The sequence below is a fragment of the Heterodontus francisci genome, chromosome 20 (genome assembly GCF_036365525.1).
Source record: "Heterodontus francisci isolate sHetFra1 chromosome 20, sHetFra1.hap1, whole genome shotgun sequence".
NCBI lineage: Eukaryota > Metazoa > Chordata > Chondrichthyes > Heterodontiformes > Heterodontidae > Heterodontus > Heterodontus francisci.
Genome location: NC_090390.1, coordinates 37,831,348 through 37,858,470, shown reverse-complemented (window position 1 = coordinate 37,858,470; position 27,123 = coordinate 37,831,348). Strand labels below are relative to the sequence as shown.

The window sequence follows — 27,123 nt, the reverse complement described above, 5'->3', positions numbered from 1 at the left end:
AGCAGTTCAATATTTGTTTGGAGAATTTGGGAGGCGGTGGGAAGGAAACAATTCTTCAGTACAACTCATTTATAGTCAACTCTTGATTAGCAACACTGCAGAAGTGAGGAGGAATTCCATGGAGAAATGCTCCCACACCAGTGACCCAAATATGGTCCTGGGCCAAAAACAGAACCTCCAGCTTTGTTTAATCTCCAGTGCACGCTGAAATTTAATTTCACAAGTACGCATTCAAGCTCAGGAATGTAAATTGTACTTTGGACTGATGTATAAAAAGAATAAAACTACTTATGCCGTCAGCTTCAGATCACTCTCCCTAGGAACAAAATTAGAAACTCAGCCAAACAAAATACATCTGTATTTTGTTACTCACACTGGAAAAACACTGGCAGCCCTCACTGGGCATCTACATTGAATACTTTGCAGCAGTGAAATGCTACTATTCCTGAGGGGAGGAAACTGCCATTTGCTACACAGGAATGTGTATCTGGCCTCGGTTCATCAACACCATTGATGGTAACCAGGGAGAAGTCAGTTCCTCAGACTAATCAACCATTACTGCATCAGAAACATAGTTCTCCAATTACTTACATCTCTCATGTTCTCAGGAGCTCAAAGTACTTTACAGTCAGTCAATGAAGTACTTTTAAAGTGTAGTCACTGTTATTTAAGGGTCACAGATGCAGCCAATTCGCACACACCAAGGTCCCATTAATGTCAATTAGTATTGATGCAGAGATAAATGTTGACAGACACTGGGAGAACACCTCAGCTCTTGGAGTAATACAATGGAATCTTTTACATGTGAGGGGGCAGTGGTGCCTTGGTTTAACAGCTGATCCCAAAAGATTGGACTTTCGACAGTGCAGTACTCCCAGAAGTAACAGCCTAGATTAGGTGCTCAAGCACTGGCAAACAATTTAAAGAATTATGTAAATTTCAGCACAGAAGGACACTATTGAGCCAGATGTTAAAAAAAAACAACTCGCGATGTCCAGCGAAGCAGTAACTCAAGTTGTGTAAACTTTGACCGTAACTGGGAATGTTTAAAAGTTCAGATATTTAGTGGCTCAGTTCAGTGGAAACATAGGTTTTCAGTATTAAAAATTTAACAGTACAAAATAGAGTTACTAACTAACCCCAGCTAGCGAATTTTACTTGATAGCGATTAAGGTTTCCCTGTACCTCATCAAAATGGGGATTATTTCCTCTTCGAATCCTTGTCCGATGGGTCTGATTACAGACTGACACTTTCACAACAGGCTTTATGTTATTACCAGACAACTGACGAGCTGAAATTATCCTCACCCGAATCTGCAAAGATAAAATGGCACGAGATGCAAAAATTCTGCATCAAATATTTTAGGAAAAAAAGACAAAAGATCTTGCACTCAATTTTAGTGAAAAGTGAAACCATCTCCCTTTTCAACCAATTCCATTCTAAATGAATTACTGGAGAGATGGTCTAAGATAGAAGTGTTACATTTTAAAAGTAAACCTTCCAGCTTCTACAAGTTGGGTAGCGAATTATCCGAATTACTTCAAGAGAAGACATGTTCTGTAGCCATCATGGAATTGTTTCCCGCAAGTAAGTGATATCAGAAACAAACTTTACAGTAAGCCTACTAAATGGAAATTCCAACCGAATAAACTTTATCGAAAAAATGCTACATACCTGGAAATCCTGAGGTTTGTTTGAAAGCAATCTCTTGCTTTTCTTCTTCTGGAGCCGCTTGCCAATATGTGCTGCTGTCTGGCCTGGTGTACTGGGAACCACAGAAGTGCCTCCTCCTTCACCTTCCCCATCTTCATCTGTGAATGGCAGGATGTTCAATCAAAATCACATGAGCACAATAGTTTACACACTCGTCTCAATCTAGACAGGAAACCTAATGTCCTCTGTGCTTTCATTCTATTAAATGCAGTGTTCACACAAGATGAATCTGAACACATCCTCCCATGCTAGCATTAAATTGTTAGTGCCAGGTAAAGACCAACTCCAACAAGACACACTAATCACCTCTTCCTGAAATTCAATGCTATTACCATAGCTAGTCACCTATCAACAAGCTGGGGACCATAATTGACCAGTAACTCATTTGAACTAACTACAGAAAATCAGTGGTTACTACAGCATCTGTAACCCTTGCCCTGGCTAACTCAGTGTTCAGACTGGGGAATCAAACCTGGGACATTACTGGTTTTTTTTTTATATTTTATATGTCGAGGGGGCCTTTATTCCTCAGGCCCCCTTTACATACACACTTATATTTTTAAAATCACTATTAAAAACAGATAAATAAACAAAAAACTCAAATTAAAATGCCATTCTCGGCGTCGACAATGCACTCCAGTCCCTGAGGTGCCCACCGGTCGCGGAAGGCCTCAAGCGTACCGGCGGACACCGCATGCTCCTTTTCCAGGGACACCCGGGCGCGAACGTAACCGCGGAAGAGGGGCAGGCAATCGGGGAGGACGGAGCCCCTGACGGCCCGCAACCTGGACCTGTGAATTGCAACCTTGGCCAGGCCCAGGAGCAGACCGACGAGGAGATCCTCCTCCCAGCCCAAGCCCCTCCGCACCGGGTGCCCGAAGATCAGGAGCGTGGGACTGAAGTGCAGCCAGAATTTGAGGAGCAGCCCCTTCAGATACTCAAATAGGGGCTGCAACCTCGCACACTCCGTATAAAAGTGGAACACGGACTCGTCCAGACCGCAGAAAGTACAGGTGGCCTGGGAGTCCGTGAACCTAGGGACATTACTGGTTTGTACCCAGCCACCATGAGAGGAGACCCACAAATCATCATCATTGTATTTTAAAAGGAGTTTTGAGTATTCATTAAAAATATTTTTCAATTTTCCCCTGCCTTTTACCAAACAATGTAATAAAAAAAATTGTACAACAAACATGGCAACTGTGGCCCTTCTTCAAATAAAGGCAATAGCTCTATCATGGCAAATACTTTGGAGGTAGAAGATGGAAGGTACATTCTCTCAACTGAAGACAAACTCTACCTTTATACAGTTTAAACAACTTTCTCCACCTCTTTTCCCAACCCCTAAATTCCCTCCCTCCTTTCAGAATTCCTCAGGGCACACAAAGTGCATATGCATTTTCTGCCAGGCACATCGGCCACTTGCTCCCAAGCCTTTATCGATGATCATTCTAATTACCTTCTTGGAGACAAGTGTTGATCTCCTAAGTTCCCTCTGATGGGAGATTCATGGAGTCTCCATGCAGCATAAATAGGAAAGGGGAGGCTGACAACTCTACCAACAACTTATTTAGAAAACCTTCATGTGAAGTTTGATAATGCTAATTTTTATTGCTATTATTCTTCTGTCCTCCTGTCCTGAAGCCAATGACTTTTCCTGGGATATAGTTTTACCTAAATCAGTAGCCATCCAGTACCACACTGAACTGTACATTGAATCTCACCAATGAGGGCAATAGTCTAGTAACATGACCTATTTTGCCTTCAGGAGACATTCAGAAGCAATCGGAGAACGCGGTGTGATCTAATTTTTGTCCAATTACTATGTGATCAATCATTAGACCTGGGCAGCTCTCATCTGTTACAAGGATGAGAATAAAGATGCAGGGCCTGGTTCACAAGAGAATCTATGTTATGTGATCGCCTTTATGAGTAACGTACCTTTAAGATCTTAGTATGCTAATGAGCCAAGTGCCAGGATGCAGTCATGTGACTACTTGCCAGACACATACTGCACTGTAACAAAGCGGCAAGTCCTGCAAATAGATAGCTCTGTACTGTATATATTAATTAGCTGCTAAATAAATCTCGAGATCTTCAGCAACCTGAACTTCACGCATCTCATTTATGTTGCATCAAACGACATAAAAAAGCTTCTCATTGCAGAATGGAGCAAATGTATCATGAGAAACATGTTCATAAAAAAAGCTGGAATTAGAAAACATGTGGTAGACCAAGTTGACTTGCTACTATAAAGCATCACTGTCACCTCCAAATGTAGATTAAACAAAAAGACAATGTTGACATCAAAAGAATGGTTCCAGTAATAGCCATTGAATGAACTGGTTAAATTTGACTTGCCCTTATTCCTATTGGGACTGTCAATCAAGAAAAAAAAACTAATATTGTTAGTTGTCCCTTGTTTAAAAGCATTCAGTGCCTGACCAAAAGGAACAGTCATTGGTGGTGGGGGGGCTGCTGAGAACCACCAGCCTGCTGCTGCTGCCAACAACCCCCCCTCTCCCCTATAACGCCTACTCCACAAAATTCCTCCCACCATCACTAAATGTGGCCTGGGTCGTTCCACAATCCTGGACGCTGCTGGATGCTGTTCCAGCAGCAGCCACCACCTGCCAGTGATGCTAGAGAGCACAATCAGCTGCCAGAGAAGACGCCAGGGAAGGCAGCTGCAACCAGCGACCCAACACGAACCCCGCGCCCGGAAACCCCACCTCGACAGATAGAATCAATGGAGGAGGAGGCAGCAGATGGACAAACTGGTCAGTGGCAAATGGTACAAAAGAAAACCACAAAAGAAAAAAGATCTCCAAAAGAGGAACAGGTCACCACCCAAAACAGTGGCAAGAGGAGGCTACCAGCTGAGACAGATTACTGCAGCTACTCCTCATTGGACGAGAAGGGCCAGAGCGACAGCATCCGCAAAAGAAACAGCAGAACTCAAAGGAGCTGGAAGATAAAGCCCCCCAGCTCCAGGGCACTGGAAGCTGTGATGAGCCCAGCGCGCCCCAAACCCAAAGCGCTGACCACAGCGACATGCCCAGCGCATCCCAGCTCCGGGACACTAAGAGCAAAGAAGCGTCTGGAGCACTCCAGCTCCTGGGAAGCTGGGAGCAGTGATAACTTCGAGGAGAAACAGAGGGGAAAGACACCAACGGCAGAGGACAGCCCAAGCCTTGCTGCCTACAAGAAACCCCCTCCCCCGATGTCACCCCAGCGGAACAAACCCTGCATGAGAAACCAGGAGGGGTTTCTGAGCCCAATGAGTGCGAAACAGATTGTGTACACTATAGGTATGCAGGAACATACCGAAGGATTGGGACCAGCAAGGACAAATGGTGTGGGAAGCAACATCTAACTTAAAAATGGGTATAAAGACGGTTTCAATTAACGTGCGTAGCATTAAATCCACTACGCGATGTGTTCGACCTTGGACTACCTTTGCCAAAGCCGACCTACTGTTTCTGCAGGAGTGTGAAATACCACACCTCACCACCTACAGGCAGTGGTTGCGATGGTGGTCCCATGGGCCATCGATCTGGTCGGGGTAATGATTCCCGTTCCTCCGGCCTAGGTATTCTGCTGCGGGGAGCTAACCGCAACATCTCCGAAGTTAAGGTGGTGGTAGGCGGCTGCATCCTCGTAGCAGATGTAAAGTACAACAATGCTCCGCTCGATCAACATGTATGCCCCAACTCAATGCAGCGAGCGACTGACGGTCCTTCAGCAGCTCCCACTGCTGCTGGTAACATCTAGACCAGTCATTCTAGGCGGTGACTTCAACTGCATTATTAACGTAGCTGGACAATCTGGCAATGACAGCAAACTGGACGCTATGTCCAGATTCCTGATGGAAACAGTAAAAGATGTCAAGCTGCAAGACGTCTTCAGCAACCATGCAGACAGAGCGCAATGTAGATACACCTGATCAAGATTGGACGGGTCTTCCCGTTCCAGGATTGACTTCCTGTTTGTGTCCCATGCTTTCACGGTCAGAACCATTGACGTCAAGCCGGTGTTTTTCTCTGACCACTGCCTCTTACTGGTTGACTGTCACTTACAGGATGACCAGCGGGTTGGCAGGGGGACATGGAAGCTCAATGTTACACTGCTAACCCCAGAGAATGTTGAGGAACTCAAAAGGGATTACAAAAGGTTGGAGAACCGTGAAACCCCTCTGAGTCTCCAGTGCACTGGTGGGAAGCGATCAAGGAGAACATAGAGAGATTATTTATCTTCAAAAGGTGTTCAGAGGGTGAGGGAGAGACAGAGGGAAATGTCCCGACTGCTCCGGCTACAGTCGATGAGGGTCGAGGTCAAGGAGTACCTCCATGAGGTGAAGAGCCAGCAGGCCTCTCTCTTTGCCACGGAGGCCTCCAAGATCATCTTCCGGTCCAGAGTCTGCTCCGTTGAGCAGAATGAGACGTGCTCGCGTTACTTCTTCCAAAAGGTACACAGAGAGCTCTGTGATCAGCAGTCTGAAGGAAGAGGATGGCTCGGTAACGTCTTCGCAGTCCGACATACAAAGGATCAGCAAATCCTTTTATGCTGGGCTGTACGATGTGAAGCCCACAGACAGCAGAGCCTCCCAGTCCTTCCCGTCATCTATAAAGGAGGTCTTAGATGACAGCATGAGGGAGAGACTGGACAAACTACTAACTCTGGATGAGCTGGCAAGGGTCATAAAAGGTCCTTCGAGACGAGTAAAACTCCCGATGGCTTACTGGTTGAGTTGTATTCGGCCCTGTGGGACTGGGTCAGCCCAGACCTGCTGGAAGTCTGCTTCTGGCCAGCAGCATGTCAGAATCCATGAGGAAAGGCATCATCACCCTCATCTACAAGCAGAAGGGGGAAGTGGGCGGAAATCAGAAATTGGCAGCCCATCTCGCTGCTTAATGTTGACTACAAGATTCTGTCCAAAGTCAGTCAGTCAAGTCTAGTCTGCTCTGGAGTTGGTGATTTACCCTGACAAAACCTGCACTGTACCCGGCAGGAAGATCTGATAGGCGATCGTATCCCTGAGTAGCGCGAGACTATGTACGGGACAGGAGGGTGGACACCTGCCTCATCAGCCTGGACCAGGAGAAGGCTTTTGACAGGATATCACACCTACATGATGGATGTGCTTTCCAAAATGGGGTTTGGGGGAGGGATTCTGCAATTGGATCAAACTGCTCTACACAAACATCAGTAGCACAGTCTCAATCAATGGGAGGGAATCAGAAAATTTCCCGATCCAATCTGGAGTCAGACAGGGCTGTCCTCTCTCCCGTCTTGTTTGTTTTCTGTATCAAACATTTTGCTGAGTCTATTAGGAAGGATGCGGGCAAAAGAGGTGTGACAATCCCAGGCAGTGGAGGCACTCTGGTAAAAACCTCCCTGCACACGGACGACGTCGCCGTCTTCTGCTCGGATCTGCTGTTCTTTCGCAGACTGATGAACATCTGCGACCAGTTTGAACTGGCCTCGGGAGATTAAGTTAACTATGGCAAGAGTGAGGCTATGTTCCTTGGGAACTGGGCCGACCGATCCTTTGTCCCCTTCACTGTCAGGTCAGACTACTTGAAGGTGCTGGCGTGCGCCAAAACCTGGCGGGACCGAGTAGCCAGGGTACACCATTAGCTGAGCATGTGGGAGCAGCGATATCTCTCCACTGTGGGTAAGAACCTGGTCATCAGGTGCAAGGCACAAACGTTGTTGCTGTATGTGGCACAGGTCGGGCCCATACCCCACTCCTGCGCCATGGCGGTTACCTGAGCCATTTTCTGCTGATCCAAAATGGACTGGGTCCAGAGGGACATGATGTTCAAACCTCTGGATAAAGGGCAGGAAAAATGTACCCAATGTCACCCTCATCCTGACTACCACCTTTGTGTGCGGCTGCATCAAACTGCGTAGAGCCCCAGTACACAAACACCAAGTGTCACTATGTGCTGAGGTTCTATCTGTCCCCGGTGTGGCGAAGGATTTGTCTGGTCACGTTGCCGCGTAACGCTCCATCCAGTTGGGCTTTGCCGTACCACCTATTCTTTGTGGGAATGCTTCTGTGGGAAAACACCTTTGACCACCAATCCATCAGGCAGTGGTCTGCACGGAATGTCCTGAAGGCCGTACGGGAAAAGGACATGGTGTATCCTGCCAGATGGTTCCCCGAATGGACGGCCAAAATCATTTGGCAGAATACCTCATCACCAGACCTTTCAAACAAGCACCAAGATGTAGCTTGGCTGGTGGTGAGAAGGGCCCGGCCCGTCAGATCCTTCCTGCACGCCTGGAATCTCGCTCCCCTCTGTACGCTGCCCTTGAGGTGGGTAAGAGAGTTGCCCACCTCCTTCTGGAATGTGTCTTTGCAAAGCAGGTGTGGAAAGAGATGCAGTGGTTTTTGTCGCGGTTCATCCCAAGCAGCTCTAACACAGGAGTCTGTTCTCTATGGGCTGTTCCCAGGGACGCACACCGAGATAAACATCAACTGCTGCTGGAGGACCATCAATTCGGTGAAAGACGCTCTTTGGTCTGCCCGAAACTTGCTGGTCTTCCAGTGCAAAGAGTCGTCCACGACCAAGTGTTGCAGACTGGCACATTCCAAGGTCCAGGACTACGTGCTGAGGGATGCACTAAAGCTTGGGGCAGCCGCTGCAAAGGCTCAATGGGGAAAGACCACTGTGTAAGGTCCCCCCACCGAATTGAAGGGAGGGGCTGGATCCATGGGAAACCCCTCGGGCTGTATCCAAAAAATATGGGTTTGCTGCAAAATGTACATGGCATGTAAAATGGAATGGAAGGGATGGGAGGCAACTGACTCCTGTATTGAGGAAAACTGATTTCCTTTGCACTTTTGGGAATGTCAACTCGGTGTTGTTTGGAACGGTTTTGTAATGTATTTTTCATTAAACAGATTTTTATGAAGTATATTTTTTGGGGAAAAAAAGCGCAAATGAGCTGCTGGCCTCTGATTAGCCAGCAGCTCTCAGCAGGTGAAACTTCCTTCCCTAGGGTCCTGATCCCAGGAAAGGCCCGCTGATGGCCTGAGGTGCCTGATTGGCTCATTATATGGCAAGCCTTCCCCAAAAGGGGTAGAACCTGGGTCTCTCACCAGCTATCCAGCCAAAGGTAGAGACTCCTGTTGCCTCCATAAAATTCTCCCCCCATCCCTTGCAACAAAGAACTAATGAAACTCCATAGCTAAGTTTCACTGACAGTTATGACAAATGCACAGGCTAGCACAAAACCTTTTGACCAAATTAAACTAGTTTTGATTAATGCAAGGGACACATTTCAAATTAGAGCCAAAACACACCTCAGAATCTAGCTTGGAATTTACAAAACAGCAATCTTTTACCCAATTAGCATTACCAAATATTGTTTTAGCTTCAGTACAATATAAAATCACTCCATTCAAGTAGAACTAATTACGTAGCATTGTTCAAAATTTGAGACTGGGAAAAAAAAAAATCCACTAACACAGAGAAGCCTTAGGTCACAAGTTATGCATTGGCATCATAAGCTGACTTTCTGGCTCCCCAGAAAGCCTTTTCTGAAACTCAGGTTAAATATAGAATATACAAGCAGCACTTAACTCCCAACTATACTTCATGTGATTAACAACACAGCTGATTCATAAATGTCACTATGTCTCAAACAATACAGATATTATAAAGTGAAGATCAGTTCACAAAAAAACCATTGCATAGTCATCTCTGAATCATTTCATCTGACAAGAGCTGCAACTGATTAAGTAGAGCATTCATAGTGGCAATTGTGGGAGGAGTCTGCTTATACACTGTATACAATGCATGATGTACAAATGTACGCTGCACCTCATAGAACTAATGTTAGCTAAATCACTGACCAAACATTTGCTCATCTTCTCAGATCTTAGAGAGTGAGAAAAAGAAACAAGTTTACAGATTATTAAGAGTGAAACGCACAAAAATCTCTGCATGTCAGGGAAGTTTGACGGTTTCACAAGCATAAATTAATATATCAATTTACTTGAGTGTTTGCAGTATTGCCTTTCTCATCAGTAGCTTCAGTTGTGATCCCATTCCACAAGGCACATAAAATTGTGTATTTCAGTCCACAACAGCTAAGCTTCTAATAGCTGAATCATAGGTCAACTCAGTTTAAATTAGTTTCCTCTTCAATGTGTCCTATTTGTTTAAATGCAACATTGACTGAAAATATTTAACGGCCCACAAGTTTCAGGCTGGGTCTGGAACTACCAATGTAGAGTACTGATGTGCTTCCCATCAGCTGGTCATCAACTAACAATGTACCACATGTGGACTGTTAGCCCAAGCAACCAATAAACGCTATTAGGTCAGACTATGAAAATCAGAGATAAACTCCCAATATCCCAACAAGTTTACTTAGTGCATTAGGGTTCAATATGAGGCCATGGAGTATTCTGCAGCCCAGCTCTCCACCTCCGGCTTTTTTGCATTATCCTACTCCATGTATATTTGGGCCTTTGCTCAAGTCCTGCCTTGCTGAGTATTTAACCAAGCTAAGATTCAATGCTGTTCTCTTTGCTTTTCCTTATCAGCAGAAAGTAGTGATGGAAGGCATTAGCTTTCTAGTTTTCAAACAGGAATAGAAAAATGGTGAAAAGCAACCCCCCACCCCAACCAAACAAACAGACCTACTGCTTCGTTCTTTTCCACGGAGCAAATGGCTGGCGGCCACTCTGTGGTACCCATGGTGACATGACTGAAAACAGCAAGTCACTATGTGGGGTTACGTTGTGGGGGTTTGGCAGGGGCTGGTGCGGAACGACAAGAGGTTTCTCCCTGCATTTTTACACTTCCCTGCGTCAGAGCATAAACAGCCAGTTCTCCTCCCATTCCTCTTCTCTACTCTAACGGTTTGCTCAGAGGTGCATTGGGAACACATCTATTATCAGCCTTTGGGTTCCATTCATTGTGGGAAGGGAGGACAGAAAAATGTGAAATGCATGGGCAGCACAGTGGCACAGTGATTAGCAACGCAGCCTCACAGCTCCAGCGACCTGGGTTCGGTTCTGGGTACAGCCTGTGCGGAGTTTGCAAGTTCTCCCTGTGACCGCATGGGTTTCCGCCGGGTGCTCCGGTTTCCTCCCACAGCCAAAGACTTGCAGGTTGATAGGTAAATTGGCCGTTGTAAATTGCCCCTAGTGTAGGTAGGTAGTAGGAGAATTGAGGGAAGGTGGGGATGTGGTAGGGAATATGGGATTAATGTAGGATCAGTGTAAATGGGTTGTTGATGGTCGGCACAGACGTGGTGAGCCGAAGGGCCTGTTTCAGTGCTGCATCACTCTGTGGCTCTATGACATGGACTGTGTTCAGTGCCTTCCCATTAAATGCTAAGTGTGAACGTGATGCATTTTTTTTTTTTTTAAATGATGTGGCACAGGCTATTGAAGCTTTAACCCCTCAACACTGCTCCTAAGAATGGGGAAGATACAGCTGAATTCTTAAAACAGTATAATGTTGGCATAAAAGTCCAAGCCACTGGTTGACTGCTCAACAACCTCCAAACTGGCACAGACAAATAAGACAGTAACTCATGTGGCCTTGTCAGTCAAAATACATTTTGCTTTTGCATTAAGACACACTTGTTTGAGAAGGGATACCACATGATGGAAAGCTCCGTGAAGACCAGGATGCAAATTTGCTTAATTTGTTTGTACAGCTTGTGTAGAAATTTCTGATGCAATCAGCTTCAAAAATAGTTTGGATTCAATCTGATTGCAACAAGTTTTATTACAATAGAAACTGACATTCAATACGACTAATCCTTTAAAGGGTCGACAGAATCTGTATTCTGAGCAGTAAATATTTTAATGTCTCATTAACCTTTAAACTACCTGGAACACTCAAGTTCCAGATAGAAGTAAAACAATACAAAAAGATGTTACAGATTTGATTACCTATACCTTATCTGACAGCCTTGTTTGTGGGCTGAATAATTCACAGGAGGGTGTCATTCATCAGTCAAACAAAGCTTCCCAAAATTAATTACATTAGTACATCATGGAAATCAAAAGCAAGTATGACTTTGAAAGTCAAATGTATTGGAGCTGGGTGGCCAACATAGTTACTCGCTTCACAAAATCACAAAGGTAACAGATAAGGAAAGCTTTTCTGCCTATCTTAATTTATCCACTAAGAATCTTACGCTCTTCTCCAATGCAGAATCAATTGTTTCTAAAAAAAAAAGATGGCAGGGTTTCTGCCTCCTCTATTCTACCCAGAGCACCGTTCACTTTGTGAACAGACTTATCTGATCAGTCCTAAAATTTGCCTTTTGCACAAACCAATGTCCTCTTGCTCTGGTCTCAACTGAATTAAGTACGAGTAATATTCACTTTTACCATACCTTTAACCATCTCCTATACAATTACAGGACTGCCTCTCAGATACTTCCTTTCCAGGATGAAGAGCCTAAGTTTCTGCTGTTTTCCTTCATAACGCAGATCATTGACCAGAGGGTACAGCCTCATGGCTCTTGTTCACACAGTCTTATAATGGCATTTTTATCTCAGTGATCAGAAGCACACTCTGTAATCAAGGTGTGGACTGACCAGAACACGATACAGTTTGATCACAGTCTTTTCTGACTTGCATTCAACTATTTTGGCTCTACAGTTCAACATTGCTGCTCTTTTTGTTGGACATTTGGAGTGTCAAGTCTACAAAGACTTGTAGGTCTATTTCAACACCATCTGAGTATACCTACTGTTAATTTTTCCTTCCTATATACGAGTACCTTGCATTTGTCTGCATTAGATTTCTTGTTCTAGAAGAAATAATTGATCTAACTCACCAATTTGAGCTGGTTTCTCCAAATGTAATACCGTTCCTAGCTTGGTGCTAACAAACATGACCGCATATTTATTTTGAATCCAAGTCATATGTAAATAAGCAGCAGTGGTCCCAACATTGAGCCCTGGGGCACCCCAGTTATTATTCTCTCCTCTCTTCTCTACCCATACCCATCTTCTAATGAGTATTTGCAGTTTTCTATCCTTTAGCCATTTTCTTATCCATTCTCAGGGTTTATCCAGAATCATCAGAGCTGGGAGTTTGACTAAAGCCTTCAATGTGCACAGTCTACCTTGACTTCCAAAACACATTTGACAATGTTCTAGATCTTTCCACAGTCCAACTAGGATGTTACTTCTTCCAAGTAGTCAAGGAGGTTGGTCAGGTATGACTAGCCAAATCTTCAAAAGGGGACTGCCTACTGTGAATATATCAATTCCTTTTTAAAGCATGGAATGGAAGCTAAACTAGTAGGTCTGCAACTGCCAGGGTCAGTTTTATCCCCCTTTTTGAACGTAGGCTTGCATTGGCTCAATTCCCATCCACTGCTGTCTCACCAATGTCTTGTGACTCCCTCCAAATGGTCAATGCCTCACAAATCTCCACCCAACTATCTTTCAACACTCAGATTACACAACACAATTTATAGTTATACACAATTAGCTGTGCCTCAACCCACCTACATATAGTAATATCTTGGAATTTTGCATAATGCTCACTTGTTCATAGTACTAGAATAACTGATCCATTTGAGGTTAACTTAAACAAAGCTAAACTATTCTTCAATGAAAAACCTACCCACCCTATGAAAGGCAAAGAAAAGTTACTTCACAATGTAGATGAGAACATATAGAAAAACTTAATTACCAGTCCCACGGCCAAATGTAAATTTTCCTGTCATCTAATTCAATCTTAAATTATCTACCTTAAGAGTAAATGGCCTGCTTAATTCTTGCCTTTTTTTAAAAAAAAAAAACACCTGACTCCCATTACAAGTGAGGCACATGGATGAGGTTGTATAGACTGGCCTTCCCCACTTTCTTTGAAACTCAGCATACCATTGTACAGGTATATGCGCATCAAGTAATAAAACATGTAAATAGCATGATTAGTAACTGGTTACCATTAATAACCAAATGAAAACTTACCCCCTCCATCAGCTTCCTGTGCTTCGGAGCTTCCAAGTTCAGATGGGTTAGGTGGTCCAGATCCAGCAGGTGCTTCATAAGTGGCCAGTAGATTTATAGTTCCCTGGAAAATTATTTTTTGAAGAATGAAAATTGCATCATCAGAGACTTCTTAAAATGCAGTGATGCTGAAATCCATTTTACTTTGCTGGAAATGAGGACAGTTGCAGCCATTACATTACTGAAATGTTTCCAATGCCCAATAGGTGGTCAGTTGCCAGGGAGGAAGTGAGGATCATTAAAGCATTCAAATACAACTGTACAAAAGTTGATTACTAAACAAATATATTCTGTGACCCTTCTAGTAAATACTTCAAAGTAGACAACATAGAAACAGGAGTAGGCCATTCAGTCCCTCCAGCCCGTTCCGCCATTCAATTTGATCATGGCAGATCTGTTTCTCAACTCCATCTACCCACATTTGTTCCATATCCCGTAATGCTCTTGCCTAACACTAAAAAATACTCAGTTTTGAAATGAGATTGACCTAGCCTTAGTCTTAATTCCAGATTTCCACTACCCTTTTAGTGAAGTGCTTCTGACATGACTCCAGAATAGCCTAGCTCTAACTTTAAGGCTATGCCCCCTTATTCGGGAGTTTCCACCATTGGAGAGCTTTTCTATACCCAAATCCTTAAATCATTTCAAGCGTTTCAATTATATCCCAATTAAACTTCTATATTCTAGGGAATACAAGCTTAGCCTAGGCAACTTTTCCTCACAATTTAACGCTTAGATCACTGCGGCAAGTGCGTGTCACATCCCCTCAAAAGTCCAATATATCCTTCCTCAGGTGCAATGCCCAAAACTGAACACAGCACTCGAGATATGGTCTAACCAGAGTTTTGTACAATTGTACCATAACTTCCACCCTTTTGTATTCCAGCCCCCTTGAGATGAAGGCCAACATTCCACTAGACTTAAAAATGACATTTCATAACAGTTCGCTAACCTTTAGTGATTTACGTACATGGACCCCTAAATTTCTCGGCTCTTTCACAGTTCCTTGCTGACCATTGGAGAATATTCTGATCTATCTTTGGGTCCAAAATAGAGTTCACATTACCTAACATTAAATTCCATCTGCCACTAGTAGAATGCCCTTTACCAGATAATGGAACTAGGCCTTAGATTAAAGGGCTCCACAGAAACACCAGAGCGAAGAGTATTTATTCCAAGCCATGAAGAGACACAAGCCAAGATTTGAAAAGCAGTGAAAATCATGAAGTAGTCAATGAATTCTAGGTATATCTTGCTGGAATTAGAAATAAGTCATCATATTATTGGTGGATAAAAGTTATTAAAAAGATTACATTTGCATGTACTGCCTGCAAAGCCTTATTTCTATTTGCGTCAACCATTCCTATTATAAATTCCTATAACCACGTGTGTCATGGACAGTTAATGTTAACTTGTCATGCTGCAATTACAGACTTGCACCAGTAGCAGCACGATAGTGCCTCAGTTTGGACATTTTATAACTCCTTGTACTGTAACCCAAGTTCTCTGCTCCAATCAACTTTACTTTTTCCAAATTGCCACAAGTTTTCATATTTACAAAGACTACAAAATTCCCTCTTTCATCGACTGTCTCTCCATATCTATATATGGACCAAATCGTATTTGCATGCCTTTAAGTTCAGATTGACATTTACTAGAGTTAAATTACATATGCTAGTCAGAAGTAGGTAAACTATTTAAATGTTAAAATACTAAAGTAATAACTGCAGTGCATTATGTGCAACACTTTACCCTGATGCAATGCAGCTCTGGAAGGACTGTGTTACAACACAGGTTCTTAAGTAGGTGGTTCAACACAAGCTTACACAATTAAATGTTTGCAGTAACATGTGTGGGTTGTTTTTAATTTCCACTTCACCAAAATGACTCAAATGAATGCATTCCTGCTGCATTGATGAAATTACCCTGTTGTTACTAGGGCGGTTCCACGAACTGATAGCCAGAGAATTTTTTTTTTTTTAAAAAAGGCTTCACTAATCTGCAGCATTTCCATCCTTTATAAACTCTGAACTGATTTTTAACTAAGCTCAGGATGAACTTACACACAAAATCAAAAACAACCTTCAGATAACTTCAGCAAGCGTAAAGTGTGTTTTATTGCATTCATCACAGGTTAATGTTCATTCATTCAAGTCTTTGAGTTTCTGTACTAACACAATTGAAAATAAATTACAGACTAGTTGTTTAGATCAATGATTCCTGGTTTGTTGCTAGGAAGCATAATATAATGCACAAGCTGACATTCCTCACATGGTTCTATGAAACACAACTAGTTGCTGCTACAGAGCTGAACACTAACTCTTGCCGAGTTCAAAAAGAAAGAGCAAATAGAGGGTTGGATAAAAGGGCAGAAATATATAATGCAGGAGGGCTGACAGTAGTCAAGTTGATACTGCTGCAGGAAAGTATCTAGAACATCAGCACACACAATATTTGTTGGCAATAAATATGTTCCCACTCATGATTATCCAGCCTCAACATTTTAGATGCACGTAAGTAATGAAAAGCCTTCAATCTTATTGCATTGAGAGTCTGAATTTTGGGTCCACCACATCTAACTTCTACTGCCATGGTGCACTAATGCACTTTGGCAGCGAGTCTTCATTTTCCTTTGTGTAAATTAGACCACTCAACAATTACATAGAAAAACTCTTCACTACACTACAGATAATTGGAGGATATAACAAACTTAGTCTTTCCACAACCCCGGGGCTAAGTGAACACCAACTGGATTGTGTCGCAGGTTTAGATTTTACTTACCCCAGTTGGCTGTTTCTTTTCAGTAAGCAATGGGATATTCTTGAAAGGTAATGTCTTTTGGCCACTTGCGAGTTCTCTCAAGGATATTGTTGCAGAACCAATAAACCTAAGAGAGACGACAAAACTTAGACAATACTCGAAAGAGAGGTGTTTGATATTAAATGCCAGCATATTCCAGAAATGAAAATAGTGAAGAAATAATCCACTTAAACTTTGCACAAGACTGTAGACATTAATCTGTCACTCTTTTCAAGTAGCATTTTCTTTTAAATAAAAGTTCATGGGTTGTGGACATTGCTGGCAAGGCATACTTATTGCCCACTCCCAATTACCTTCGCAAAGGTGGTGGTGAGCTGCCTCCTTGAGCTACTGCAGTCGGTGTGGGGTAAGTACACACACAGTGCTGTGAAGAAGGGAGTTCCAGGATTCTGATGCAACAACATTGAAGGAAAAGTGATATATTTCAAAGCTAGGATGGAGAGAGACTTAGAGGGGAACTTTCAGGTGGTGATGTCCCCATACGTCGGCTGCCCTAGTTCTTCTAGGTGGTACAGGTCACTGATTTGGAATGTACTGTTGAATGAGCCTTGCCAAGTTGCTGCAGTGCATCTTGTAGATGGTACACACTGCTTCCACTGTGCACCAATAGTGGAGGGAGTGAAGGTCGAGGGCAGTGGATGGGAGGCCAGTCAAGCTGGCTGCTTTGTCCTAAATGGTGTTGAGGAAGCTGCACCCATCCAGGTGTACTCCATCACATTCCTGACTTGCACCTTGTAAAATGGTAGACAGGCTTTGGAGAGTCATGAGGCAAGTTATTCACCTCAGAATTCCCAGCCTCTAACCTGCTCTTGTAGCGAATGTTACTTGGCGTTTATCAAACCAAACCTGAATGTTGTCCAGGTCTTGCTGCATGCAGGCATGGATTGCTTCAGTATCTGAGGAGTGAGAATGGAACTGAACACTACAATCAAACATTCCCGTTTCTGACCTTACGATGGAGGGATGGTCACTGATGAAGACACTAAAGATGGTTGGGCCAAGGACACTGACCTGAAGAACTCCTGCAGTGATGTCCTGCAAGATAAGGACTTGTGGTGTTGGGGTAATATATTAGCCTGGATAGAGGATTGGTTAACAGACAGGAAGCAGAGAGTGGGCATAAATGGGGCATTTTCAAGTTGTCAGGCAGTAAATAGTGGGGTGCCGCAAGAATCAGTGTTGGGGCCTCCGCAATTTACAGTCTATATTAATGACTTGGATGAAGAGAGAGAGAGAGAGATAGAGAGAGAAAGGTGAGCTGTGGGATGTCTAGAGGCTGCAAAGAGATATAGACAGGTTAAGTGAGTGGGCAACAAGATGGCAAATGGAATATAATGCAGGGAAATGTGAAGTTGTTCACTTTGGTCATTAAAAACAGAAAATCAGAGTACTTTTTTTTTAAAAAAGGTGCAAAATTGGTAAGTGTTGATGTCAGAGAGACTTGCGGGTACTCGTACAAGGAACGCACAAAGTGAACATTCAGGTGCAGCAGGCGATTAGGAAGGCAAATGGCATGTTGGCTATTATTGCAAGGGGATTAGAGTGCAGGAATAGATAAGTCTTACTAAAATTGTACAGGGCTTTGGTGAGACCACACCGGGAATACTCTGCAGTTTTGGTCTCCACATTTAAAAAAGGATATTCTTGCACTGGAGGCAGTGCAGCAAAGATTTACTAAAGTGGTCCCTGGGATGAGGGGGTTGTCCTATGATGAGAGGCTGAGTAAATTGGGCCTATATTCTCTGGAGTTTAGAAGAACGAGGAGTGATCTAATTGAGACATAAAAGATTCTGAAGGCTTGATAGGGTAGAAGCGGAAAGATCGTTCGCACTGGTCAGGGAATCTAGAACACGGAGACACAGTCGCAGGGGTCAATAAGACTGAGAAGAGATTACTACACTCAAAGGGCTGTCAATCTTTGGAATTCTCTAACCTAGAGGGTTGTGGATGCTCCATCATTAATACATTTAAGGCTGGGATAGATAGATGTTTGGTCAAGCAGGGAACCAAGGGATATGGGGGATCAGGCAGGAAAGTGGAATTGATCAGCCATGATCTTATTGAATGACGGAGCAGGCTTGATGGACCATATGGTCTACTTCTGCTCCTATTTATTGTGTTGCTGTGTTCCTGGGGCTGAGATGATGGAGGCCAACAACCAAAACAAACTTCCTTTGTTCTGGGTATGATTCCAGCCTGTGGACAGCACCGCCACCCCCCACAACCCCTCAAAATCCCACTGACTTCAATTTTACAAGGGCTTCTTGGAGCCACATTCAGGCAAATGTCACTCTCACCTCACCAATTCAACTTTTTTTTTAATAAAAGTAACGGCCAAATATGCAAGGAGATCTGGTACAGAGTGGACCTTATGGAACCCAAACTGAGCATCAGTGTGCAGGTTACTGGTGAATAAGTGCCACTTGATAGCACTGTGATGATACAACACTTTGCTGATAATTGATGGGGCAGTAAATGTCCTCCTTTTGGTGGACAGGACATACCTGGACAATTTTCCCCTTTAGAACTTAAGAACAAATGGGGGCAATCACTTAGCTGGGCATGTACTCCAGGCCTCCAAACAGTCAGGGAGAGATGGAGGAGCAGATATGTAGGCAAATCTCAGAGAGGTGTAAAAATAATAGGGTAATAATAGTAGGGGATTTCAACTTACCCAATATCAACTGGGATAGTCTTAGTGCAAAAGACTTAAAGGGGGAGGAATTCTTAAAATGCATACAGGAGAGCTTTTTGAACCAGTACGTAGAAAGTTCTACAAGAGAAGGGGCAGTACTGGACCTAATCCTAGGGAATGAAGACGGACAAGTGGTAGAAGTGTCAGTGGGGGAGCATTTCAGGGATAGTGACCATAACTCTAAGATTTAAGATAGTTATGGAAAAGGACGAAGACGGGCCAGAAACAAAAGGTACTGAATTGGGGGAAGGCCAATTTCAATTTGATATAACAGGATCTAGCCAAAGTAGACTGCGAGCAGCTACTTGTAGGAAAGTCTATATCATCAGGCCAGTGGGAGGCAAAGGGGAAATAGTGAGAGTTCAGGGCTAACATGTTCCCATTAAGGTCAAGGGTAGGACCATCAAGTCCAGGGAACCCTGGATGTCAATGGATATAGAGTATTGGATCAGGAAAAAAAAAATAAAAATGGAGGCTTATGGCAGATTCGGAGCACTGAAAACAGCAGAGGCATTACAGGAGTATATAAAAAGTGTAGGGGGGTACTTAAAAAAAGTAATTAGGAGAGCGACGAGGGGACATGGAAAAACATTGGCAGTCAATATAAAAGGAAAATCCCAAGGCGTTTTATAAGTATATTAAGGGTAAGAGGATAACCAGGGAAAGAGTTGGGCCCATTGGGGACCAAAGTGACAATCTGTGCGTGGAGCCTGAGGACATAGGTGAGGTTTTAAATGATTACTCTTCATCTGTTTTCACTGTGGAGAACGACGACGTAGGTGTAGAGATCAGGGAGGGGGATTGCGATATACTTGAACAAATTAGCATTGAAAGGGAGGAAGTATTAGATGTTTTACTGGGCTTAAAAGTTGATAAATCCCTAGGCCCAGGTGAGATCCATCCCAGGTTGTTGTGTGAGGCAAAGAAGGTGATAGCAGGGGCTCTGACAAGTTTTCAGATCCTTTCTGGCCACGGGAGAGGTACCAGAGGACTGGAGGACAGTGAATATGGTACCATTATTCAAGAAGGGTAGCAGGGTAGACCAGGTAATTACAGGCCAGTGAGTTTAACATCAGGTGGTTGGGAAACTATTGGAAAAAATTCTGAGAGACAGAATTGATCTCCACTTGGAGGGGCAGGGGGGTGGGGGCAGGGAATAATCAGGGATAGTCAGCATGGCTTTGTCAGGGGACAATCGGGTCTAACTAACTTTGAGGTGGTGACTAGATGTGCAAATGAGGGTAAGGCAGTTGATGCAGTCTACATGGACTTCATTAAAGGTATGGGAGATTGGTTAAGAAAGCAAGAGCCCATGGGATCCAGGGCAATTTGGCAAATTGGATCCAAAAAATTGGCTTGGTGGCAGGAAAGAGAGGGTAATAATGGTCGAGGGTTATTTTTGCGAGTGGAAGCCTGTGACCAGTGGTGTACCACAGGGATCGGTGCTGGGACCCTTGCTGCTTGTAGTGTACATTAATGATTTAGACATGAATATAGGAGGTATGATAAGCAAGTTCGCAGATGACACGAAAATTGGTGGTGTCGTAAATAGTGAGGAGGAAAGCCTTAGATTACAGGATGATATAGATGGGCTGATAAGGTGGGCAGAGCTGTGGCAAATGGATTTTAATCCTGAGAAGTGTGAGGTGATGCATTTTGGGAGGACTAACAAGGCAAGGTAATATACAATGGATGGTAGGACCCGAGGAAGTACAGAAGGTCAGAGGGACCTTGAAGTACTTGTCCATAGATCACTGAAGGCAGCAGCACAGGTAGATAAGGTGGTTAGGAAGGCATATGGGATACTTGCCTTTATTAGCCGAGGCATAGAATCGAAGAGCAAGGCGGTTATGATGGAGCTGTATAAAACACTAGTTAGGCAACAGCTGGAGTACTGCGTACAGTTCTGGGCACCACACTATAGGAAGGATGTGATTGCATGGAGAGGGTGCAGAGGAGATTCACCAGGATGTTGCCTGGACTGGAGTATTTCAGCTATGAAGACAGACTGAAAAGTCTAGGGTTGTTTTCCTTAGAAAAGAGAAGGATGAGGGTGGACATAATTGAGGTATACTAAATTATGAGGGGCAGTGATAGGTTAGATAGGAAGAGACTTTTTCCCTTAGCGGAGGGGTCAATAACCAGGGGGCATAGATTTAAAAGGTAAGGGGCAGGAGGTTTAGAGGAGATTTGAGGAAACATTTTTTCATCCAGGAGAGAGAGTTTGGAATCTGGAACACACTGCCTGAAGGGGTGGTAGAGGCAGGAACCCTCAACATTTAAGAAGTATTTAGATGAGCACTTGAAATGCCATAGCATACAAGGCTACAGGCCAAGTGCTGGAAAATGGGACTAGAATAGTTAGGTGCTTGATAGCCAGCACAGACACCATGGGCCAAAGGGCCTGTTTCTGTGCTGTATAACCCTATGATTCTTTGTTGGGTAGATGCCAGTGTTCTAACTGTATTGGAACAGCTTGGCTAGGGTGCAGCTAGTTCCCTACCACAAGTCTTCAGCAGTACATTGCCTTTGCTGTCCAGTATGCTCAGCCATTTCTAAATATCAAGTGGACGGAACTGATTGGGTAAAGACTGGCATCTGTGATGCTGGGGACCTCTGGAAGGGCAGAGAAGGATCATATTTATCTACTTATCCTCTTAATCGTGCCAAGTCCTGCACATTTATCACACCTATGCTCACCTGATCTCGAAAGGCTCCAGGTCAATTAACACCTCAATTAAAAAATACTCATCCTTGTTTTCAAATCCTCCTCATCTCGAACTGCCACCTAATGGCCTCCTACGCATCCTAGATTTTTATTGCTCCACAACTGGCGGTCATGCCTTCAGCTGCCGAGGCCCCAAGCTCTGAAATTCCCTCCCGAAACCTCAGACTCTCTTTTTGCCTTTAAGATGCTCCTTAAAAACCTACCTCTTTGACCAAGCTTTTGGCTATCTGCCCTTATGTTGCCCCTTGTCAAATCTGGCTACCCAACACTCCTGTGAAGCATCTTGAGATGTTTCATAATGTTAAAGGTGCTATATAAATACAAGTGGTTCTTATTCTACTGTAGACAGTGTTAGAAAATGTTAAGTGACAATGGATCATAGTTTGAAATTGAAAAAAACACTTGGATTTCATTTTAAAAAAAGTCAACATCCAATTCCATATTGTATACCAAGTGGCTTTGTCAGTCCACGTCATACAAGAAGGTACCTCAGTGCATTTTCAAGACGGGCTGCCAGAACTGCAGAGATTGGTGGCCATTATAGTGCAAACAAAAGCAACAATTTCCAGGTTCAATTGCAGCATAAACAACGAGCCTAAATGCACCTATATGCAGCACTGAACTTTGTTCCATTGACTGTCAGCAACCCTATACTGCTAGTTTTGTTTTAGTAAACATTAGAAATTGGACAGGGCAACTGCCAATTCAATGCGACTCAAAGATAACAACATTATGGCAGAGGTCAGCCTTAGACACATCTTAAACTTTTGCACTTTTCTACCTGGGGTACGTTCAGCATTTTTGATAAAAGTCACCAAGAGACTTAAAATGCACTAGCCCAAAGTTGCCTCTGCAAAACTCATTGATATATATGTGCTGACTCCCACAGTGCAAATGCTGCAGCACATTTCAGGCTACCCAGTATTCAGGCAAACTTTGCAATACTCCAGCTCAAAGCCATTGATATGAAAAGCAGGCTTCATCAGTGTTGTCAGGGATTGCAGGGCCAACACTCCTGCTGTCCGATTAAACTTGTGGCCCATGGAGGGGTGGGGAAGAGACACGTTTCTCCAAGTATATGAGCTTTGGGTTTGTCTGTACATAAATTCTTGTTAAGTAAACCAGAAGTACATCAAATTTATTGAATAAATAGAACCACAAGTATACTATTTAAGCAGTTTTAATTGTATCGACATTATTCAGCAATACAGGTGACGAAATATTGCTATTACCCACAGCCTTAAAGTTATGATACACTAAGTTTAACACCATTTTTTCACGTCGTTACCACATTCAAGTTTGAGTGGTCAGCTTTACACATCCTGAATCAACTGTTCTGAAGTAAATCAGCTGCTGGCTTTATAACTCTGACTGTATTACTTTTAAAATTTTAATTAAAAAAAAATGGAATACCAAAGGAAAATGCACATCAGATTCCTTACAGGAAATAATACAAAGGCAAATTTCTGAAGTATGACACTATCTTTATATGAGTTTCAGGAGAACATGTTGAATCGTAACGAATTCAACAAGTCAGAAAAAAAAAAAGTAGCAAGCAAGATGGAACTTACTGACTTTCTAGTGCAGATTTGAAGCCACCTCCACTCAACTCGCCCAAATCATGTCCCGAGTAGGGGTGAGTGTTTAAACCGAACAGGCACAAGAAGCCACTTGTGGAGGCCGACTTTACATTGGAAAGATACAGCCCAATAACTTCATTGGTGCTGCACTGGACTTGAACTTCCAAATGACAGCTGAGCCATTGCAGGCATCAGAATGGCCAGGAGGTCAAAGTTAATTTTTGTTCAACTTTACACTGGAATCTGTGGGCTAGGAGGAGCAGCAGTGCAACCCAGGACTCCACTTGTTGTTGGGTCTCCCCAGCCTCTCCCACCTAGTAATAGCATTTACCACCAAACCTGTTCTCCAGTCTAGGACCATCCCCATGGGTCCCTGGTGTCCTCAGGCTCCAGGCCCAAGTTTTGCTCCTGCTCACCAGCCCTGATATCAATCCCAATGGTTTCTTGAAGGTCACAGTCCTGCTTTACTCAAATTAGACCGGAGAGTTAAAAATACCTCTTTCAGTGGTTTCTCCCCTACCCCCAGTTAAAAAAAAAATCAACCCTCCATTTCAGATGGAAAACAGAAAGCATGGCCAGCTACTACCAAAGTGTTAACTCATACCCTCAATCCCAGATCACTCAGATTTTTAAAGAATTTGAATAGTTTGTGCAGTCAGTATCTTTGGGATCTTTGCCCAACTTTCAAAGTAAGTCAAGTCTTTTCCTCTCAAAGCTACAGATCTATAGCTTAAAACAGCTCCCTTTCCCCTGCCCCTCTCCCAAAAATATCTGTTGTCTCAGCTATCTCTGTCAAAGAGCACAGAAAGCTGGGAGCACTACCAACCCCCATTTATAAGCATCTTTACAAACAGGAACAGGTGCTACGTTGTGGTTATAATGTTAATATAGATGAGTGAAAGCTTGACTTAAAAACCTGTTTTTCCAAAGGTTGACAAGACAATAGAATTTAGGGACAGGCGGAGGTAGAAAAAAAGTGCAGGATATTGCAAAGCGACGTAGGCAGTCTTGATAATGACTAGGACATGAGATTTAAAGCTCAAGTCTGGATCAAATAATGTGGCATACAGTTACATCATTTAGGTGCCATGTAGTTGCAGCTTGGAGGGGAAGGGGTGTGGAAACTGCTACACGTGTTCAAACCAAAAAGTTAATCCAGAATTGGAAGCAACTTTGCCCACGTCACAAAGAACTACTGTCACGTTGAGTACGTGTGGTAATTTAAAGACATATTCCTGGAATATGGGCAATACCGGCAAGGCCAGCTTTATTACCTATCCTGTATTTTTTTTTAAAAAAGAGATACAGCACTGAAACAGGCCCTTCAGCCCATCAAGTCTGTGCTGAACAACAACCACCCATTTATACTAATCCCATATTCCCTACCACATCCCCACCTTCCCTCAATTCTCCGACCACCTACCTACACAATGGCCAATTTACCTATCAACCTGCAAGTATTTGGCTGTGGGAGGAAACTGGAGCACCCGCGGAAACCCACGCGGTCACAGGGAGAACTTGCAAACTCCACACAGGCAGTACTGAACCTGGGTCGCTGGAGCTGTGAGGTTGTAGTGCTAACCACTGCGCCGCCCCAGTGTTACCCTGACTCAAGCCAGGTAAAGCTGTTGTGACATTGAACAGTAGTACAACCACACCCAGATTGCTGACTAATTACCTATCCCATAAACAAACGCTTTATAGAAGAATTGAGACCAACTATTCAATCCACTGGTGTTCTGCGAATGACTTGCACAAGGCATACGCTTGCGCATTGTGCGTTTAAATTACAAGCAAGAAAAAAAAACCTTTTTGGAAAATTTGTGGCTTTACACATCAGCTGATGTTAGTGGCAACATGCTATAATTTGTGCATTATGACTGAAATTCAATCTCTCTCCCTCAGGACTGGATCCTAAAAGCAGTCCAAGAGAAATCTAAATAAAATACCCAATAGCATTGAAACTTTCAGGCTCCTGTGCCAAAATAGGCATGATCAAAACCGATGAACAATCATTTTAGTTTTTACCCATGTCATGTATTTTTTTTACTCCAATCTGAGAGGACGTGCAGATGTCCTAGTTCCCTGATCAATACTGACTGGGGAAAAAGCCCTGCAAGATCAATCTGGAAACAGAACATAGACCCCTCGGTCCACTCTGATCAAACAAGATGATTGATCCTAATGACCTGCACAAATGTGCCTAGAGACTGTAACTTATGAAATTTTAAAGCAATTACTAGCTACCTACAAAAATTAGGCTAATATGAAAAAAATCCAATTTTACATAGGATATAGTACAGTCTACTGCTCTAAATTCCAAGTTGCAATTTAAATTTACCCGACAACTCATCTTTATGTATATTAAGTTGTTCAGTTCAAACGATTGATTTCAATTTCATTTCGCGCAAGAGACAACTTGAAGGAATGGTGCGTGTTCCTTGCTGTTTAAAATGAGAGAAAGCAACGATCATGTTTTTGCTCAGACCGGCCTCAACAAGTGAAAATAGACACAAATACCTGCATCATGCAAATCAAATGAAGTCACATGACAACAGGCTAGTTCATTGCAAACTTCCATACAGTCCTGTCAGACAGGTTATTACAGCCTGAAGGCTAAACTCAAATTTTTAACAGAAGTGGTTTAAATTGGCTCATCTTCAAAAAAAAAAAATATGGTGAAAAGCTTTCAAAAGGGGCCAGGGGGCAAAAGGAAAAATGTGAACTATAAAATTGGCAGGAATTTCTTTTGACGAATTAACTGGAAATAATGAGTGTTCATATGTAACCACTTTCCTGTTCTCTTGTGGTCCTATTGTTTTTGATTGGAAAATTTTCACAGATGAGATAGCAATTTTCATCTTTTCAATCAATCATGAAAGCTCAGGAAGTTTGAAATTTAGGTTTTCCTGTGAGCAGATCGACGAACCATCACAGCTAATGTGGCTGAGGGTCACTGAGTGTGTCCCATATCTAGAACTTTTATACTCTTTACAGCTAGCAATAAAAAGATCTAAGAGTGGAGGAAGTGGATGTTGGAGGTTTACCATGTGTGTGCACACGCAATCAAAAACATTTTAGATCTAGAGCAACAGCAAATCTGCACTTGGTCACATCCCCACCCCACCCCTACATACAAGCCCCCAAGCATTTGTGCCACTCTGTGCAAGTCTGAACAATCTTACTCTGCATCACATATTTTCCAACAATAAAAAAGCATTTGACTGAGTTTGGCATCAAGGAGTCCTAGCAAAACTGGAGTCAAAGGGAATCAAGGGGAAAACTCTGCACTGGTTGGAGTCATAAATAGCACAAAGGAAGATGGTTGTGGTTGTTGGAGGCCAAATCATCTCAGCGTCAGGAAACTGTTGTAAGAGTTCCAGTTTCAGCTGCTTCAATGGCCTTCCTAACATCATATCAGAAGTGGGGATGTCTGCTGATGATTGTACGATGTTTCGTTTTAGTTTAGAGATACAGCACTGAAACAGGCCCTTCGGCCCACCGAGTCTGTGCCGACCATTAACCACCCATTTATACTAATCCTACACTAATTCCATATTCCTACTACATCCCCACCTG

General features: G+C 43.2%; 1 protein-coding gene across 1 annotated transcript in view; it reads right to left on the bottom strand.

Annotated features, from left to right (window-relative positions):
- The window catches only part of LOC137380583 (myoferlin-like), a 270,863-nt gene that overhangs the window by 206,386 nt on the left and 37,354 nt on the right, over window positions 1-27,123 (bottom strand). Inside the window, exons 4-7 of the mRNA XM_068052623.1 lie at window positions 16,503-16,608; window positions 13,683-13,785; window positions 1,676-1,812; window positions 1,186-1,314 (exon numbers count right to left, since the gene is read on the bottom strand). Of these exons, the coding sequence (XP_067908724.1) occupies window positions 1,186-1,314; window positions 1,676-1,812; window positions 13,683-13,785; window positions 16,503-16,608 (475 nt within the window). The remainder of the gene's footprint in view (window positions 1-1,185; window positions 1,315-1,675; window positions 1,813-13,682; window positions 13,786-16,502; window positions 16,609-27,123) is intronic.